This window comes from Myotis brandtii, unplaced genomic scaffold (assembly GCF_000412655.1).
Source record: "Myotis brandtii unplaced genomic scaffold, ASM41265v1 scaffold143, whole genome shotgun sequence".
Taxonomy (NCBI): Eukaryota; Metazoa; Chordata; class Mammalia; order Chiroptera; family Vespertilionidae; genus Myotis; species Myotis brandtii.
In genome coordinates, this window is record NW_005355115.1 from 892,769 (window position 1) to 914,083 (window position 21,315).

At 43.8% G+C, this 21,315-nt stretch overlaps 1 protein-coding gene across 1 annotated transcript in view; it reads right to left on the reverse strand.

Moving 5' to 3' along the window:
- Positions 1–6,825: 6,825 nt before the first annotated feature.
- Positions 6,826–21,315, reverse strand: part of MEP1A (meprin A, alpha (PABA peptide hydrolase)) — a 32,544-nt gene continuing 18,054 nt past the window's right edge. The window contains 6 exon segments of the mRNA XM_005861015.2: positions 6,826–6,997; positions 9,787–10,084; positions 10,603–10,776; positions 11,472–11,939; positions 15,229–15,444; positions 18,138–18,287. Coding sequence (XP_005861077.1) covers positions 6,841–6,997; positions 9,787–10,084; positions 10,603–10,776; positions 11,472–11,939; positions 15,229–15,444; positions 18,138–18,287 — 1,463 coding nt within the window. The 3' untranslated portion in view covers positions 6,826–6,840.

Sequence of the window (21,315 nt, forward strand, 5' to 3'; positions counted from 1 at the left end):
TCCAGGTGCCCCTTTCTTCCAGTGGCACCAGCAGCAGCATCATTCAAATCCCACTCTGCCCTGGAGACTCTGATCAAATTATCCCTCATCCCTACAGATGCCAGGAGACTGGAATTGGCCCCCTGGACTGGGCTAGTGATCTCGTCACCCTCTCTCTCTGCTCCCATTGGTGGTACTGAAGGCGTGGTGCAGCCGTGAAGCACCCAAGACTTCCCATCCCCCAATCTCAGAGGCTAGGGTTCCCCCAACCCCAATCTTTCTTCTGCCATGCATGGACACCTATCTAAGTTTATCCTCAAGCACATTCTAGAGAGGAAACAATTCCCATAAGCCTTCTACTCTTAGTGAATATGGAGCAGACAGAGAAAGAAGGAAAAATGGGCTCCATGCCGGAGCCCACCCTACGCCAGAGCCCTGGTGTTTATCTCCAAATACCACTTCCCTGTGTGGGCTGGACATGGCTTCCTAGAATAGAGATACAGTCCTCTTGGGTACTTTAAAAATGATTTTCTAGACTCTCTCATGTCCCTTTTACCCATAAACTTTGAGATGAAGAGTTCAAAGGTCACGAGTATTCCCTCTGCACAAATGGCCGTGGGTAGGGGATTCGTGAGCCCTTTCACACCCCAGGGTTCTTATTCCTTAATCCAGAGCCAAGTCCCAAACGAAGTATGCTGGTGACTATTCAAATCTAAACAGACAAACCCAGGAGCCCAGAAAAAAAGGCTTTTTCTCAGCATGAAAAGCAACAGGAACTGATTGGGGAGGTCATGGGAAGACTGCAATTGAGCCCATGTCCTACGGTCAACAACACAATCCCAGAATGACTTGGGGGCCTTTTTTGTAACCAGTTTTGATTGGTACCATCCTCTGTCCTCCACCCTGCCAAACAGTCCCCACCCCCGGTAGTGGTGGAAAGATGTGTTTGGTTTTGATTAACCGAGGAAAATTGTACATCCATTTACTGCTCTTCTGGAACTGGGAGCGTTTCCCACGCCCGGAGGAGCTCTCTCACAGCTGTCCTAGTCGGAGCTGCCCTAACCAGCTGGGCTAATGAGTGACAGCTGGCCTCCAGCCCTGATTCTCAACACCCACAGGCTTTTCCTGAGGCTTGATCGCCACCTGGTGGTTATTAAGAGGAGGCACCTCCTCTGGGTCCCCCTGGGTAGAACCTCAAAGGCAGACAACTTTAGGCCTGTTGGCCACATGCCCAATGGGAAACGTGCAGAGAAGTAATTTCGGGCCTTGGAACACAGTGAAGGTGGAATCAAGGCCTGTGAGATGACGGAAACAAGGAATGAAATAATATCTTTTGCTCCGGACCTCCTAATCCTTTTACATTATGGTCCTTGCAGAAGCAAAGGAAATCAGAAAGGGAGGCTAGAGGTATGGGCTGGGCGAGCATGCCAGTCACACAGTTTTGGTGAACAAGATGGCTCTCCAGCCACGTGTTCATTTCTGAAATATACCAGCCAGTATACCTTCCTCCTTCTGTCTCTTTCCTCCCTCACTGACTCTTTTTTATGGGACCAAAGGCACAGCTTAAAACAGCTGCAGAAATCACCTGACCCCCTTTCCAGATGGTTTGAGGAAGCAAAATGGGTGCCTTCCATGTTTCATGGGACTTGTACACTTTTTCCATCAATGCAACTTCAAAAGGAGGAAGTAGGATGGTCTGATTCCTTTTCTAATTCACCCATAGAAAACTACGGCTGGGCTGGGTTTTCTTTTGCAATCCATGTTGACTTCGCAGCTGTCCCAGGGCTATCTGACACACCAGCCCCCAGCTGAGGCCAGCTGGTAAGTCTGGCCTCAGGACACACAGGCCTGCCAAAGTGTGATCCAAGAAGCCCAGGAGAAGCAAACAGTACCAACTGCTGAGAGGGCCGCCCTTGGGGCAGAGGGACAAGCTGACCTGATCTTGGGTAATGAGACAGGCAACTTCTGACTGGGAGAATATCATGTGCCTCTGGGTATTTGCTCATAACCTCTCAAAATCTCTCACACCTTTTCCCTTATGTTGGAAATTCCTCTAACAGAGAACAAAATCTCAAGTTGAAATGGGGCTAAACGTACAGAAACTTCTGGAGTAGGTACATGGCACATGAAATGCAATTGACCCTCTGATGATAACTATTTAACTATGTTCAGTACCATTTATAGTGTTCTTACCATGTGTTTGATGCTGTCCTCAGCTCTTCATGCATATAATCTCATTTATGCCTTACAGCAACCCTGGGTTGAGTAAATTTGCTTTTTCTCTTTATTTAAAGGTGAATAAATTAAGCATAGAGAGGTGAATAACTTACCACAGTCACACAGCTCAAGAGTGTTAGAGCCACATGTTGAATGCAAAGTGTCTGACCTAAAATGTGCATGTCACCACCACACTCTACTGCTTCTCCCTGCAGCCTGATGCACATAGAGCCCATAGTGGGGAGGGTTCCAAGGACACAAAATCACAGAGGGAGAACAATGGTGACAGGAAGGGTGGAGAAATTAAGGCATCTCCAACCTTCATTTCACTTTATAATTTCTCCTAGGGGGCAGCCCAGAACATGATGACCAGTGTTCTGGGCAAACTGTGGCGTCAACTCACTTCCTCTTGTCATCTCTGTTGGAGCATGAAAGGACTCCTGCTGTGTTGCCTTATTGAAAGCAGATCTCATATCAGCCACCTAGTTCAGTCCCCAAATGGAGCAGCTTGACACACATGCCATTTTCATCTTTAGTCTTCATCCAGATGAGCTTCCATGAGGCCCCAGCCGCTGGTTGTATTATGTTTGTTCTTGCCAGAGATCTACCGAGCATTCTCAAACTATTGGATGTCATTTAGCCACAAAGGAGGAAAATATGATTTCCCAGAAAGGCAGTGTTTAAACACAAGTGGAGAATTGAGACATTTGTCCTAATAAACTTGGCTGCCTCGTGATTTTCCTTGTTATGCAGACTGAAGCAGTAGCTGATTGGCTACTTGAATTGCCTGGAGTTTCTGCTTCACCTTGTGGGCACATGGGCCTGTCTTTAGTACTGATTGACAGCCCGTGAGTGAGTATACAGAGGAGTTAAGAGCATAGGATCCGGAGCCAACACTTTGTGCTTTCCAATTGTCACTCACCACTTCTTGTTTTGTGACCTTGGATGAAATAACTCTCTGGTGACTCAATTTCCTTTAAAAGGGGATGAAAACGATACAAGTTGCTGTGAAGAGTTGTCCTTATAAAAGGCCCCAGTAATTACTGAATGAAGTTATCCTCTCTTAGGTTCTATCACAGATCCCAGTCACTACTCAGAATCACAATACATATAACCCTCCACATGTTTGCATTTAATTCATGGCTCGGTGTCTTTGAAAGGAACCCTGAAGATACATGACATCCTAAATCATCATTTTACCAAGGCTTGAGTTTAACTCATGCCCATTATGAAGCCAGAAGTCATTTAACAAATGAGTGAGCCTGGGTAACTTCCCGGTGTCTGCATCTCCATTCGGCTTTGGTAATCTTATGGAACATACATTTTTTCTTAAAGGAATCTCACTATTTCCCCTGCCAATGAGCCAACTAGGTGCTGCAGCAGTAGAGTCAGCTATTATAGGAAACAGAACCACAGCTCAAACTAGTTTAAGCAAGGATGGATATTTATTAGCTCATGTACCTAGAAAAGATACTAGACTGGCACACCTTTGGGTAGAGCTGGACGCAGGAGTTCATTGTTCTCCAGTTCTCCCTCTCCCTGTTGGGGCTCTGCCTCCCTTTCTGTGTTTATTTCATTCCACGAGAGATCTTTGAGGGAAGAAATCTATGAGGCCTTTTAGATTGAGATCTAAAAGGAAGAGCAGCTGTTTTCTTCCCCATCTGCCCGTGCATCATGGCAGTGCAAGGCATCGTGACTGATTGTGAGTCACGTGCTGACCCTACGAAAACTATCATATCAGTGAGGAGTATGTTTTCTGTGAGCTACAAAGATGCAAAATAACAGAGGCTTAAACTGCAAGTTCATTACTTTAGCACATAAGTGTGTGGATAAGCAGTCCAAGACTGATATGGTAGACTTGGCTCCACAGAGTTCTCAGGGACCCAGTCATTTATTTTTGTTCTGCTTTTCCCAGGGTCACCTCTCAGCCCCACAAGGCAGTTCCCACTCTGAACATCATGTCCTCTTATCAGCCATTAGAGCAGAAGAAGGAACTAAAGGTGTATGCACCAAGGCTTCTTAAAGAAAGCTTTCAGGAGCTGTCATTCAACATTCTGCTCCCATTCTATTGGCCAGAACTTGGTCACACAGCTCCACCTACCTGCCAGGGAAGGAGAGAGTGTAAACCATATTCTGGGTAGCCATTTGACCTGCTGGGATTTGGAGATTCTATTGGGAAGAGTGGGTAGAGAGAGAATGGATATTGGTGACCATTTTTGCCTGGGGCTGATAATTTGAATGTTTTACCTGCCTCTCACTCTCTCCTATCTTCCTCATAATCCCACTTTCCTATTCTCTTTTATTCTCTTGACCAGATAGAAATCTTTAAATGTTACTAATGATTTCCAGTAAGCTGTTGAGTCACACATGGGTCAAAGTCTAGGCCCTGAGGGAAGCTGTGACCCAGATGAGGCCATGTCCAATCTATTCCTGGATTCCAGGACCAGAGCTTGACAAATGTTAAAGATGAGAGAGATGAGTCTTGTCTTCACTATCTTGTCCCATCTCACTTTTAATACCATCTCTTACACATTCACTTGTACACACACACACACACACACACACACACATTTGTTGGGCTCCCCAACCCAGGTCAAATATTTCCATCATTTTTTTCCCATGTCAGTACTCATTAGAGGGGACCACCATCCCACTCTACTATTTCCCATCCCCCACCTACTAGGGTTTGGGATAGTTTACTAAACAGTACTCATAACTATCTATATATATAAAACCCTAATATGCAAATAGACCGAACGGTGGAACAACCAAACAACTGGTCGCTATGACATGAGCTGACCACCAGGGTGTGAGTGCGCAACAAGGCGGGCATCTGCAGCAGGCGGTGGAGTGCGGAACATGGCAGGCATCGGCAGCAGCAGGATGGTGGAGCAGGTGAGCGAGGGCGACAGACCAAGGTCGCTGTCATTGGGGCAAGCCTCTAGTGGTTACTGAAAATTCTTTGCTCCTGCGTGCCATGGTCCCACCTGGCGCTCACACCTGCTGCTGGCACCAGAGCCGCCGCTCGCACAGATTAGTGAACTGAGACCAAGAGTTTAAATGATTTTATTAAAAATGAGCAGCCAGTCAGATGGTCAATTCTAGCCTGCAGCCGGGGTGCCTGACTTCCAGACCCATTTCCATCCACTAAAGCAGGTTCTGAGTGTGGCCCCACACCAGCATCTTCACATTACCTGGGAGCTTGTTAGAAATGCAAATTCTTAGACCCCACCCCAGACCCACTGAGTCAGAACCTCTGGGGCGGGGCCCTCCATTGGTATTTTAACCAGCCTTGGTGGGGGGTGGAGGGAACTGATGCACCCCAGGCTGGAGAGTCAGTGCCCAAGGGGTGCTGTTAGCACCTGCTACAAACTCTTCTCACAGCTGTGCATTACAGGGACTCTTCTGAACCCCTCATGTTTGTTTTCAGAATATCCATAAAGTATATACTAAGGAAGCCTGGTGCCCTAAAGCCTGGACCACTCCGGCTCCTGAAGCATTTTCTTTGAGTAAACTTCTGAGCCAGCTCTCTCTCACACCAAGTGACCTGATCTATCTGGGAACTTTCTAGACTATTATCTCCTTAGTAACCGTGGAAAGGAAGTATTCTAAAGACTTCTTTAAAATTTTCTTCTACTTGGTACTTTCAGTTTGTTAACTTAATAATCTTATACATGAATAGCATATAAAATATACTTTAAAATTTATAAGGATCTGAGAAAGGGCTTTGAGTCAACTCTTCCCCATCCACTCCACACACACAAACAAACCACAATGCCAAACACAGAGAAGGAACTGACCAAATATTTATTGAATTTGTTAAAACCTGTTCTTAGATTCAGGGGAAGAAAGCAAGTGCATTGGGGCCTGCTGCTGGGAGGACTCTTTATTTGAAATCCTTTAGCACAGGAGACCTTGAAAGAGTAATGACACTATTGTGTCTGGTGAAAAGTATGTATTTGAACATTTGATTCTGATGCAAACAATGTACGAATTTTATTGCAGATATTTCATCTACAGAAGGAATGAGAGTTCATATAGCTTAGTTGTTCATTCAATTATTGCTTCATTCATCCACTTTCATTGAAGGCCCACAATGAGCTAGGCCAGTGGTTCTCAACCTTCTGGCCCTTTAAATACAGTTCCTCATGTTGTGACCCAACCATAAAATTATTTTCGTTGTTACTTCATAACTGTAATTTTGCTATTGTTATGAATCGTAATGTAAATATCTGATATGCAGGATGGTCTTAGGCAGCCAAAGGGGTCACGACCACAGGTTGAAAACCGCTGGGCTAGGCCATCTCGCTTCCAGGCATTGGTGCTGGCGTGATATGAGGGTCTGCCTGCATGGAGCTTACAGTCTGTGGGAAAGACAATCAATTAAACAAGTGATTTACAAAGAAGTGCAGTGAGTGCTGTCACAGACACAGTAGATACATTCAGAGCACATAGCAGGGTAACAGAATCAGAGGGTTGGGGACAGAAAATCCATACCGGTCACACAGGAGGCTGGAGGACTTGGTCCTCAGAGGCCCGTTCAAAACAAGGCTGACAAAACCCACCCCAAACCATGTTCAGCACAGGAGCAGAGGTGTGAGTAGAGGAGGAGCTTCTTCGGTCTGGCTGATGTCAGCAGGCGGGTCACTGACTTGACTTTTTGGAACGCATGGAGATGATGGTGAAGGTCAAGAAGAGCACGCCGGCGGTGCCTCCGATGATCAGGCCCAGGACGCTGCCGTGCACCTGCATGGCCTGGCAGCGCTCTCCCGTGTAGAAGAAGGCGTGATCGGAGACACACCTGGGAACAGGACACAGGGGTTCATGTGGGAGCCACCGGAGCCCCTGCACCTCCCAGCGACAAGCACCAGCACACCAGAAATGGCAGTGAGCGCTTACTGAGCAGTTCCACAAGCCTGGCCCCATTCGAAGGGCTTTGTGTGAGCCAGTGCACTGAATCCTGTAACAGTCCTTGGTTATAATCAGGCCATTCTCCCCAACCTCATTTACAGAAAGGTTAAATAACTTGCTCAAAATCATGAGGTCAGTGTTTCACACATGAAGTCTCATCCCAGAGGTCGGTCTCCAGACTCGGGACTCGGCCTGCACATGCAAAGTTCAGGAGGGAGGTTTGGGGTACTTAAAGAATATGTTGCCTGACTCTGGCTCAGACTATAAGCTACAGGGTGAATTCTCCAGGTAGAGTCTCAGTGCATTAATGTTGGACCCTGTAAACATCTAGAAAATAGCTATCAAAGTGTTACTGTAAGGTGAGATGTCTGACACATAGTAGGCATGTAATGGCTATGCCTTCCTTGGAGTTCTTTTTTAAAAATGTTATTTGTTATAAAGATCAACTAATCTCAGAACCACGGTGTTAAGGGCAGTGTTTCATCTCTTCCATGAGAACAAGCCCAGCCTTTGTGTCAAACAACATTCCCATCACAAAGTCTCCCCCCAGAACAGAAGGGCAGGATAGAAGTTAAGGCCTCCTTTATTCATCCTGGAATTGGCCTCTTAAAAATCAGTGAATAGCAGCAAGTTTTCCCTGGCCCATCCTCCTCCAAATCCAGCTGATTCCCTTAGGGGAGCTTACTCCACAAACACTCCACACTTCAGGCTTGAGGGAGAGGAATAATTTGGCTGATGAGAGGCTGACACACAAGTGAAAACCCTTGACTTCCTAACCCTGAGAAGGAAGAAGCCCACCGGGCACATACTGAAATCTGGTATCCAAGGACCTATCAGCAAAGAGGTGCCGTGCTGCCACGTGACCGTGGAACCCTCAGGAAACAAGGTGGGCATTCTCCAATGAAAGAAACCCCGGCACTTTGGAAGTGATTGACTCCAGGGCTGGGGCAGGGCAAACAAAAGATGGGCCTGGGACTTCCTGCGATGCCAGAAAATAACATCAAGTTCCTGAAAGAATGAGCTTGTGTGGAAAGGGCATGAGAGCCATTCTGGAAGAGCTCCCCGAGGCCAAAGCTGGAACAACATGAGCAACAAGATAAGTACTGGCATATTGAAATGTAGCTCAGAGAATAAAATTAATAGTTTTGAATCCTTAGGGATATACGTAAATAATTGTACAAATACATGAATGAGGAGGAGGAAGTTATTCTTTATAGAAGAATTTCACTTCATTAATGCAGAGAGAAAATAGAAAATCACCATTAAAATATTAGAATGGCGATTATTCCAGCGGGATCCACCAGTGGATGCTGAAATCAGTGGGTGAGAATTTGAGGAGAAGCAGGAGGTCAGCATGGTCTCAGAGTGTCTCTCCCAAGGTATCCATTCACTACAGAGTGAGGAATGGTAAGAAGCCTGGTGGACACCCGTTTGGCCAGGTGAGCAAGGTTAGCATCACCAGTCGCAACACATATTAACACCAGGTACCCCTCACATGACACACCCAGAAGAGTATCTCATTTTTGCTTTTCTTGCCCAAAATGTACAACCTCAATATAATCATGAGAAAGCATCAGATAAACTCAAATTGAGGAACAGTGCAAAATAACTGACCCATACTCCTCAAAAGTATCAAGATGATGAAAGGCAAAGAAAGACTGAGGAGTTGTGCCAGGTTAAAGGAGGCAAAGGAGACATGAAAGCTACATGTAACGTGGGATCCTGAATTGGATCCTGGAAGAGAAAGAGGACATTGGTGGGAAAACTGGAAAATCAAAGTAAGACCTTTAGCTTAGTTAATCCTATTGGTCATAGTATATAGTTTTATTCATGTTCATTTATTTCCTGGCTATGCTAATTGTTCCATGGTTATATAAGATAAGATGTTAACATTAGGGTATGGGGAACTATGGAGTATTTTTGCAATGTATTTGTAAGTCTAAAATTATTTCAAAATAAAAGCCAAAAATAGAAGAAGCAATTGGCAATCAAAAAGAACTAAGAAGAAATGTAAATATTTTGAGTCAAGCAGAACAGTTCCTACATCTGCTACTATTCTGTCAAATGAAACTGATACTTCTGGCATCAATAAATCCTTTCCTGAAATAATTTAATGCAAATAACAAACATTACAAAAAGAACTATTAAATAGAGCAAACCGTGCAAACAGACAGACCTGGAGGCGAGTCTAGCTGCAGTATTTACCATCTGGGTATTTTAGACAAATCACTTAACCTCTCTAAGCTTTAACTTCTTTATGCACTACCTGGAGATGACAGGGCCAGTGTGTCACAGGGTGACTTTAGATGATGCATGTATACTGCTCAGAAGAGCATATGACACATAACAAGCAGTCCAACAATATCAGGTACCCTTACCACTATTAGTAAAAAAACTACTATAATAGTACAGCAGAACTAATAGACAATAGACATAATAATGAGAATTAATAATGAATAAGAACATTGGCAGTCAGGGGAGTTGGGAGCTTGGTCCTGAGTCCCGCTGTGGTAGCGAATGCCCAGGGATTCAGGCACAGCTCCGAGTCAAGGTCAGCCACGCCCAGTGAACTACCTGATGGAGTCCTTGTCCTACACCACAAACAGTGTCTTTTACCAGGTAAAGCACATGGCTCCCCTCTGCGGACCCACCACTTGCCTCCCCAGCCACAAAGCCTACCTGCAGCTCGCCATGCCCTTCACGTTCACACAGAGGCCTTCGTTTTGGCAAGGGTTCGGGTCACACGGGTCTCTGAAGTACGGGGGCCAGTTGTGGTCCTCCATGGGGCCCGTGCTCTCCGCTGACCGCTTCTGCCGCCCGGGCTGCCCTTTGCCCTGGCTGTCGGGGATGGTCTCTAACGAGGCCTGCGCTGAGCCTTCTTCTGAGGCCTGCTGCTCCTGGCCTTGGAGAACGAGGCCTTGGGGGGTCAGCCTTGTGTTTCTAGGGGTGACTTCAGTCTGGTTGAGGTAGGTAATGTCTAAGGAGGAAGATGGATGGTTAATGTATCTGACTACACTTCGTCACTCCTGGACGAAGTTCCCTGGGTGGCCTCTCTCCCTTGTGGACATCACCTTTAGTGGCATAAAAAGTGGCTTTGAACCCAGCTGACTCTCCCTAATGCTACTTATTTTTATTTTCAAAGTAGTCCAATCACATTTTTATTTCACTTGAAGAGGAAAGATCAAGCTAGCATGGATAGGCTGACCTAAACTAAACTGAAGTCAGCGAGAACTGTCATATTTGATAAATTCTCCCAAAAGATGAACACTAAAATGTTAGTTTCTCCCAAGGACAGGTAAACTGCTTCTCTGCCCTTCCCCCCTCCCAATTCTGAGTTTTGCAATAGAGTAACATGTGGTTCTCTCAGAACACATCTCTTTTATTTTTACCTAGTCCTTAAAAAAGAAAAAAAAATCCCACCCTCCCTGAGATGCTTAACAATCAATTAACACTCAGAGGATAGGGTTTTTCATCCAGGAAGATCAGCACGAGTACCTTCAAAATCCACAAACATGATAAGGTCGTCGTTTTTAAGGAAACTCCTCCTCTTCAGCATGTTGTGGGAGATGAAAGTGCTCCAGCCCCAGTCAATGCTTCTGTAACAATCACAGTCCTTATCGTAAGTTCCCACGATGGTTGGTCTGTCCCAGATGACTGAGTCGTTTATTGCTGCAAAGTTATAAGTAACACAAAATCACATTACCTCTTTATGCTTCACTTCCCAAAATGTATTTAATGAGTAATGTGGAGCTTTGCTAATCAGAAAAAAAATACGTCGAAGCAAATCAGTTCATTTACTCTTTCGAGGAGAATTAAAACTCAGAATTGGAAGGGGGAAGGGCAGAGAAGCACAGCTCTGAACGGTCAATTGTCCACTATTGAGTGACTTCCTCAATGAACTGGGAGGAGCAGCTGTAGCCTCTTTCTCATAAAGCTTAACACTCTTTATTTGGAAAAAACAAACTAAAAAAAACACAAACAGTTTTCTCATTTAGGTATTGGTGCAAGTTTGTTTCATGAGTATACTGATGATCAGTGCATTGGTTCTGAGCATCTGATAAATGATTAGTAGTATCTGTCTTCTTATTGAGACTGAGCTCCACGGAGCAGGAACTGCCTGATTTGCCTCTTATTCCAAGGACTTAGCCTAGAGTTTGGCACATTGAAAGCCCTTACTTGGTGAGTGAATTTAGAAAAGAGGAGGACAAAATGACGTGGACAATTTTAACTTAATACTCCAACATGACCATGTTATTGATATGCCCCAGGAGGAAATGTGAGAGGAATGCTGATCTCTCTTACACAGATGAGAATCACATCTGTTGTTCCTTCCAGGTTGAGGGGCAGCTCCTAGAACCACTTACCTGAAGCTGTCTGGGACTTAGAGGTAGTGAACACCATGCTTGAGGACATTCTATTCCTGGCGTCGGGTTCCTGGTCCAGTATTGTCATGATCACCTGTCTGTTTTCCACCGGCCACTCCAGGATAGCATCATTCTCCCCGCTGCACAGGTGGAAAGAAAGTCCTAAGTAGCCAGAACTCAAGGAGTTTATTCTGCCATGAGGGTATAAGGTCAGCCCAAAACCATATCCCTCTGAATTGTAGAATCGAGGGCTCAGGATCTTGGACCCTTTAACCGTGTCCTGAAGGACTTGGGAGAAATTATGTACTGTCCAAACTCCTGTGGGGCACGGAGTTTCCGTCAGGGTGATGTCATCCAGGTAAATTCCCCCATTAGAGTTCTGGGGGTCACCTTTGACGCCCTGGAAAAGGTAGCGAAATTTCTTCTCCTCTCTGAGTGTCACATGGGCAATTTTCCAAGTTTGGCTACCTGAGGACAGAGAATAAGATTGGTGACAACTGTGTCCAGTATGTGTTGAGCACCAACTATGACCCTGGTACTATGCCAATTACTTTATATGAATTATCTTATTGAAACCTCACAACAACCCTATGAGATAGATACTGTTATAAACTGGTTACCAGTAAAGATCTTTTCTGAAGTTACATTTCTAGTAAGGGAAAGTAGCTATACAAAGACACACTATGCTTTATTTAAAAATTCATATTCAAATCTTAATCATGAAATTATTTTCCATTACCATTCAATTTCACAGGTTCTGGGTTTTCCCTGGGGTTTGATGGTATAAATACACCCCCACCTCCTAATAATTAGCACTGAATACCCAAGTATTAGACTGAGCCTTATACAAGAATCATTTTGTAATCCAAAATTCTCACAATGGAAATTTCATATGGTCCCACCTGTGAATTGACACCAGAGACATATATGGAAGGCCCTAGAGTAGATGATAACTTACAGGGTTAGCTAGAGCTCCCCTATGCAAAACTGACTCACTCCCTAACACCCAGTTTTTTTCCTCTTTCTTATAGTACTTCAAATTCCAACAAGTAAGGAAGCTATCCTCTTTTAAAAAAACAAATAATCCAAAAAGAATTCCCACTATCCAGATACCCACATTCTAGTGAAAATCGGGCCTACTTCCTTTTTCTGAGCTTGAACTGGAAGTGATAATTTTGAATAAAGAGCTGAGATGAGAAGTGAGAAGGCTGCTCTAGAAAATGGGGTCCTGGGCCCAGCAGCATAAGAAGCCAGAAAAGAGTTTGAGGGTCTATGGAGAGAAAACTGCCAGGGTGGAGCAATTTGAAATTCCCCAAAGATCTGTCCCTGCTTTGATATTGTGCTCAGGGTACACCCTAGCATTGGAATTAAATGCTACATCACAAGTGGGAATCAGGTTGGCTAAAATGAATTCATACAGATGAGTGTTACAGAAGTTTAACCTGAAGGACAATTGGCCAGAGGGCTTTGGAAGTGTCTCTTTTCCTCTTTCTGTGTGTTGTAACCAGAAACCTTATAGAGTCTACTTTCCCCAAAATTAAGAGCTCTTTTATCAACCTTTGTTCTCATTCATTCTCGCTAAGGACAACTTCAAGGGACAGGTCCAACTATGTTCAGGTTTCTGGAGCGGAGCTGGTTATATAACCCATGTGGCCGGCTTATCTGTATACCATAGGAGAGAGTGGAAGAAGGCACGCATCCACACCTATAACTTACAAACTAATGTAACTGACATCTCCTGGGGGTAGGATTATGGTCAAGTGGAGCACACACGGCTGTGAAATGTAAAGGGCACCAGGAAGTCTGGAATAGAGGCAGAGACAGAAGATTGGAACTATCTATCCAGGAAGATTGGACCATGGGAGTTCTGAAAAGAAAAGAAAAAAAGGATAAGGATCCTTTTCTTGCTAATGGCTGTCTTTTTATTGTCTTCATATGGGTTGTTACCATGAGATTGAAATGTAGGACATGGTACCAAGAGAAAGTCCTGAGGGAGCATCACCAAATGGGCAGTGGCTCATCTATGAAATCTTTAGGAATGTTTCACTGAGACACTTCCATAGAGCTGCCGTGAATCAGGCAATAGACAGTTCTAAGATTGTTTGCAGCAGACAACTCTCATCCTTGTTAGCTCAGAATTGTCATCTACAAGGGGATCTTGGTATTCGTAAAAACATGAGTATTTTGCATGTAAGTTTGCATAAAACATTACATAGATACAGAGAGAGAGAGAGAGAGAGAGAGAGAGAAACAGAGACAGACATATTTTGTATGTAAGCAGTTTGGTTTAAAAACACATTTTGCACAAGTTAAAAACTGTTCAAAACGGTTGTAACTACCTTAAGTTGTATATTACAGAAACACTAAATGATATTCAACCAACCTTTTAGAAAAGTTTTATTGACAAAACAGTATCAGAGTGGATTGTTTTAAAAGTCCATTCAGATGACACTTCCAGGGAACTTAGACATACTTTGAATTCCATAGAATTCAACGCATAGCAGCATAAGGAACTAAATTAACCGTGAAAAGGTTGCTCGGTTGATTTCATGCTTACAAAGATAACACTTTCAGCTTCCTATGGAAGTGAAGAATAATGGATCCCATCAATGTTAATGAGACTCTAATTCACTTTCTCATTAAATATTTACAATCCTTGGTAACAGAAAATTCTCAACTGTTATCCCTTCATTTGATGAATGCTAACATAGAGAATTCTCAGCTGTCATCCCTCCATTTGATGAAGATGCTCTGTAGATTTCAGACAGAAGAGTGAGCCCCTTAGAACTGCTATCTGTAGAATTCCTAGGTTCCAGAATGGCCTGGGTAATGGTCATTTGGGCAGCTGTTCTTATGAGTAGCCCCTAAGGAAGCTCCCACCCTTCAAAAGCAGCAGATTCCTCTAGAAATACTCAAAGAATTCTCCCTTTATTTGGGCTCACTCTAATTGAGAAATTCTTTGTTGAATGAAAAAATAGGAAGGCAAGTCTCTCTTTCTCTGTTATGAATGAACCACCACCACAATAAAATGATGTAAATACTTAGCTTTATAACCCTGGGTATTGATTTACAGCCAGACTGCCCTCATATCCAACTGGCTACCTTAGCATTCTAAGGTTTTCATGCTGGCCCTCTTATAGAAATACACAGAGTATTGCTTAGTAATATGTAAGTGATTATATGAAGTTAATAGACACAAATGGCTTAGTTCTCAACTTCACAAGTAGGTTCCAGTTACTTCAGCATATTAAAAAACAGTATCATTCAGTTTTCTGAAACTGATGCAAAAACACCAATGGTCAAGTATTGACCATCTCTCTCTCCAGCAGCCTCAATTCCTGCTTCCCTTTACCTTCCAATATTCATCCCTGAATGATGAAATTTCTCTGCCCAGGCTTTCTCCAATGTTCTAGTGAAAATTGGATTTATATACTCTGATTGGCCTCTTACAAAGTGTATTTAAGTTTCACCTAACCCCTCACCACTGCTTATAATTTCTGAGTGGTTAAAACATGTATTGTGTGGTGCAACTATACCAGACACTGTACTAAACATTTATGGGAGTGGGTAGGAGGGGGAGGTGGTATGGAGGAAAAGGGAAGAAGAAGAGAAAGAGAAGGAGAAAGAAAAGGAGGAGGAGGAATGAAGAGAGGGGAGGGAAGGTGAAAGTGGAGGAGGGAGGGAAAGGGAAAGAAAAAAAGAATCAGGATCCCAGATTTTAAGCCAAATCAGTCCTTGCATGAACGCCTCCAGGTACCTTGAAAGGTCTGAATCTTCACCAGCTTGCGAACCTTGCCTGTGCCGTCATCTCTCCTGACCCAGATGGCGAGTCTGTCTGAAGGGCTTCCGGTCATCTTATAGAAAAACTGCAGGCACTGCTGCTTCCTCTTTGGGTAAAGAATCCGAGACTCCAGCAAGGCTGCCTCTTCTGCCAACCCCGAGCTGGTGTTGAAGAACATGAAGTAGCCAGCACCTGTGGAGAGAGCACCCAACATCCCATCTCTGGCTGCCCGTAACCCAGGGCGCCCTCTACCCTACCAAGTGAAATAGTGAGCAACAGCCATTATGCAGGCAACACAAGCTAGAACTCTTCTAGAGAAAATAAGAAGAATGTTGTTTGTCAGTATATATTCTATTTGTCTCCATGGACAAATTCACAGGCTAAACCACAGCTCTGCACTGCTTCTATGTATTGACTTTGTTCCCAAGTTGGTGAAACATAGACTTCTGACTTAAGAAAGTATGGGCTTTAAGCAAAGTTTGATAGAATTTAGTGTCTGTGAGGGAATTCCATTTCCCACACTGACTTCATTGTTTAGAGATTCATTTCAAGGAAAAGAGCTGGCCTCCTAATTGTATAAGAAACGGTGGGATCCAAAGGTGTAGTGATTGGAATCTAAATATTCACATTGTTAAGCGTTCAATTTCACCTGTGTCTAGCCTAATGACTGGGTGTGTTTGCAGTGGTAGAGAATCATCCTTACTATGTCATAAAAGGGGCATTCAAAGCATAGTATGAACTATTCAGGATGTCTCCTGTATATAAAGAAACCTTTGAAAGAACACTGAAAAAGAGGGGAAAGAGTGTCTACACATGTGCCAAAACTGGGGTTGGCCCAAGTCAGATAGATATTCCAAAACTCTCTCCCCCGAAAAAAGCAGGCAGCTAAATGAATATGTTACTTTAAAAACGAGCACACTTTTCAAAGTCAAGCTCAATGAACAATTTTTGCATATAAAGAAGTCATTTAAACTGTACTCCAGAATTCAACCTCTTACCAAATGCTCCACTCAAAACATCCCACAAAGTATAAATGAAGAGAGCATCTAGAACAGGTCTAGGCACTGTGGAAGTAGGGTTCCCTGCTTCATCCTGCCTCCTACATGGGGCGTGTACCTTTCAGATGGGCAGTGAGCATGGATGTTTCAATAAGATTTCCACATGGCTTAAAAATTCCATGATGGCTTTAATATTACACCAGGAAAAAATATGTTTTCTTGTGTATTCTTCTCAATACTTGAACTTAGCCTGAGGCCTCTGAATTATGAATTACTGAAGGTTCCTTGCTTAGGAATTCTGCCCATCAGAAGTGTGAGGTGAAAGTCAATAACTGGGAGTCAGGAGGCCTGAATTCTTGCCCTGGCTATGCCACTAACAGGCATTCATTCACATGTCTGGGTTTAAAATGGGATATGGCTTCTATTCTTCAAGTTATTTGAGTCTATACATCTACCTGAACAATGCCAGTGCTCACTGGCAGAGGGAACATGGTCCCATGAGGTGCTTCCTGTGGAAGAAGCAGAATAGCTGGTCAGGTTAACCTGATAAAGTTTTTCTAAATACTTCTTCTGGAGTGTGATCCTTTCCTTTCCTATTAAGGTGCTAGAACATTCTCTCAGCAGGTTCTTCTCACATGAAGATCACTTTTTTGTTTATCTGGAAATTGTATATTAGCCCAACAGCTAGCCCAAGAGGTTGGATTAGAATCCATGAAGGAAATGTAATGAGAATTTTAGGCTCAGATAACCCTTTGGACACTTGAGATTATATGTTTAATAATCTGATGTGGGCAGAGACTTTAGCCCTTTGCCAAGGCCAGAAGGAAACATGGCAATGGCTTACAACCTCTGACATTCCCCCTGGTGGCCTGGAGTCTGGGTGACAACCTGGGTTCCTTTTGTGAAGGAAATTTAACCAACTCACACACAGGCATGGACTAAGCGACTTTATAATAGTCTAGTCTGTATAAAGTGATTATAACCTATAACCCCACCTGCTTCCAAATAGGGTTGAGATGATTTCAATGACCAGCATTTAATAAAAGGATGCTAGAATAGGAAAATACATATAAATGGAACCCCTGGAGAGGAAGGGAATGTGGAAAAAAACAGGAGGGGAAGCTGCTGGTCTGCAGCTGGGGGTTGTGTATGCATAGTCTTCTTCCATCCTCACTGTGAAGTATCAACATGTTGATGGTCCAGAGGGCTCACAAAAATAAAGACTTAAAAAACGAGTTCCTGTGGTCACAATGATTTCACACTCAGGTCTGTCTGACTTTATGGCTTTTTCACACACAAACCATATATAGAAACTATCTGAAGCTGTGCTATCCAATATAGCAGCTACCAAATCTATGTGGCTATTTAGCACTTGAACTTTGGCCAGTCAAAACTGAGATATGGTGTAAGGGTAAAATGCACACAGATTTCAAATATCGAGTATAGAAAAGTGTGAAGTCGGTCAGCAATCATTTTTATATTGAATCCACGTGGAAATGTTAATATTTTAGACATTAAGTAAGTGTATTATTAAAGAGACTTTCCCTTGTTTCTTTTTTATGTGACTATGAGAAAATTTTACATTATATATGTAGCTCACATTACAGTTGTATTGGTCGGCACTGCTCTAGGGACATTGCCCTTATGTACAAAATCATGTCTTAATCAACCACATCAGTTTTGTCATCACTTAAGTGCACCTTCCTTTTGCATGCCCAGAACCTCGGTGCTTTTTATTAAGTTAATAATAAAGAGAAATGTTCTTTTTCCACGTTTAGAATTTCAGGTTTGATAACTAATATTCCAACTGAGGCAAAACATGCTGGCTGCCATTAACAATTGAACCTGATGAACCACCTCAGGTGGTCACTTTCTGCCTTCACCCACCTGTGCATTGTCCTACCAAGGTGTGATCCACTTGTCCAGGCCGAGTGCTGTCCTCATGGTCCCAGTCAGCGTCATCTCTGGTACCCTGAATCATCCCACAGATGTTTGCTTTTTCAAAAGCACAGTGGTCCAAAAGGGTGTGAGTTGTGGCTGCAAATGACATTTTTGTCACCTGGTTAAAAATTAAAGGCACCTCATTCCAAATACCTAATGTCTTAGGTTATTAAGACCTCATTGTTCAGATATAGCAGGATCATGAGCCTTTCATTTTCTTGACTTTTCTCAGATGAAAATCCTACTGTCTCCCATCAGAACTTAGAACTTGCCAATATACATGCAGTCCTACCCACCACCCAGAATCACAGAGTTAAATAATAAAAAAGGCCTCTCATTATGCTTTTCTACAAAAACCAAACCTGACTCCTTGAGATCAAGATGGAAGTACCTACAATATTGGACTTTGTACTTGGTAGATCCTCTCTATATACATGTGGAAGAGAATGAAAGAATGTGTCTCCAAAGACTAGTGGGGTCATTTTAGAAAATATCCCAAATCCGAGCATTGGATTACTCTAGGAACAACTACCCTGGGAAAAGAATTTTACAGGATACAAAATACTTTCAAGCTTACTACCTGTCTTGAGCTTTACATAACGATGCACCCTTCAGAAAGAAGCTAAAGAAGTTGAACAATCACAGCTTCTTAAATTGCCCCAATACTTTCACTTTTAAAACACAACCACATAATTGATTTTCACAACCATCTTGTGATATAGGTGTTATAATTTTTCTACTCTAGAGATAGAGAAATATAGCTTGTCCATTTTATCCTATAAAATAAAAGCCTAATATACAAGTTGACCAGCCAAACAACTGGTCACTGTGATGCACACTGACCACCAGGGGGCAGACGCTCGATGCAGGAGCTGCCCTCAGCCCGCAAGCCCCAGCTAGCCAAGGCGGGCACTAGAGGGGGCCCCCTAATTGCCCCTCCGGTCACCCCACAGATTGTCCCTGATTGCTGGCCAGCCCTAGGGATCCTACCCGTGCACAAATTTCGTGCACCAGGCCTCTAGTTTAGCTAGAACATGAAAGAAGAGTAGAGGAAAATATACAGGAAACCTGCAGGGTGGGGAATCTCTGTTGGGGCTCATTGACCTCAGCCCCAAAGGTACTCACTGCAATTGTACATTCGGTTCAGCCTCTCCAAATCGATGGCACTGAAATCCAGGCGCTGCCCAATGATGGAGTTAAACTCAGGGATCTTGGTGGTGATGGTAGGGACACTTTCATTCTTGTTAAATGAGAAAGGCGCATAGTGCATCAGAGACTCATAATCATAGGGTGTGTTGAGGTCTGTGATGAAGCTGTCCTCATAGGTGTTAAAGTTGTGCTGGTGACCTGTCAGTGAGAGAATCCACAGGTCCTGTTTGGTCATATCATTTTCCCATCCTACCCACTTTGACTAAATACTCAACCAAAGACCAAGAAAGAAAAGGGAAATAGTGTGTGTGTGTGTGTGTGTGTGTGTGTGTGTGTGTGTGTATGTAAAATACTTTTATTATTAACTATTATTAGCTGATAACCATATCCTATATAATAAAAGTGTAATATCCTAAGTGTCCGACACATCAGTTGACCACTCTACCAGTCGCTATGATGCACACTGACCACCAGGGGGCAGATGCTCCAACCAGTAGGTTAGCTTGCTGCTGAGGTCTGGCCCATTGGGTCTGGGTGAGAGGGCTAGACATGCTCTAGAGCCCTCCTGTGGTCTCTCCTCAGCCAGCCAGCCCCCATCAGCCCCAATCGGGACTGAGCAAGATGCCCCAATGGCCCCAATCACCAGCCAGGCTGAGGGACCCCACCCGTGCATGAATTCATGCACCAGACCTCTAGTACTATATAATAATACTAGAGGGTTGGTGCACAAAAATTTGTGCACTCGGGAGGGTCCCTCAGCCCAGCCTGTGCCCTCTCTCAGTCTGGGACCCCTCGGGGAATGACCACCTGCTGGCTTAGGCCAGCTCCCTGGGGGATTGGGCCTAAGGTGGCAGTCAGACATCCCTCTGGCAGCCCGGGAGCCCTCGGGGGATGTCCACTTGCCAGTGGGGAGCAGGCCTAGCTACAGTTGGACATCCTTAGTGCTGCTGAGAAGGCGGGAGAGGCTCCCACCACCACCGCTGTACTGGCAGCCATTAGCCTGGCTTGTGGCTGAGCAGAGCTCCCCCTGTGGGAGCACACTGACCACCGGGGGGCAGCTCCTGCATTGAGCATCTGCCCCCTGGTGGTCAGTGTGCCTCATGGTCCCAGTCAGCGTCATCTCTGGTACCCTGAATCATCCCACAGATGTTTGCTTTTTCAAAAGCACAGTGGTCCAAAAGGGTGTGAGTTGTGGCTGCAAATGACATTTTTGTCACCTGGTTAAAAATTAAAGGCACCTCATTCCAAATACCTAATGTCTTAGGTTATTAAGACCTCATTGTTCAGATATAGCAGGATCATGAGCCTTTCATTTTCTTGACTTTTCTCAGATGAAAATCCTACTGTCTCCCATCAGAACTTAGAACTTGCCAATATACATGCAGTCCTACCCACCACCCAGAATCACAGAGTTAAATAATAAAAAAGGCCTCTCATTATGCTTTTCTACAAAAACCAAACCTGACTCCTTGAGATCAAGATGGAAGTACCTACAATATTGGACTTTGTACTTGGTAGATCCTCTCTATATACATGTGGAAGAGAATGAAAGAATGTGTCTCCAAAGACTAGTGGGGTCATTTTAGAAAATATCCCAAATCCGAGCATCGATTACTCTAGAAACAACTACCCTGGGAAAAGAATTTTACAGGATACAAAATACTTTCAAGCCTACTACTTGTCTTGAGCTTTACATAATGATACACCCTTCAGAAAGAAGCTAAATAAGTTGGACAATCACAGCTTCCTAAGTTGCCCCAATACTTTCACTTTATAAAACACAACCACGTAATTGATTGTCACAACCATCTTGTGATATAGGTGTTATAATTTTTTCTACTCTAGAGATAGAGAAATGTAGTTTGTCCATTTTATTCTATATAATAAAAGCCTAATATGCAAATTGACTGGCCAAACAACCAGTTTCTATGACACACATTGACCACCAGGGGGCAGACGCTCAATGCAGGAGCTG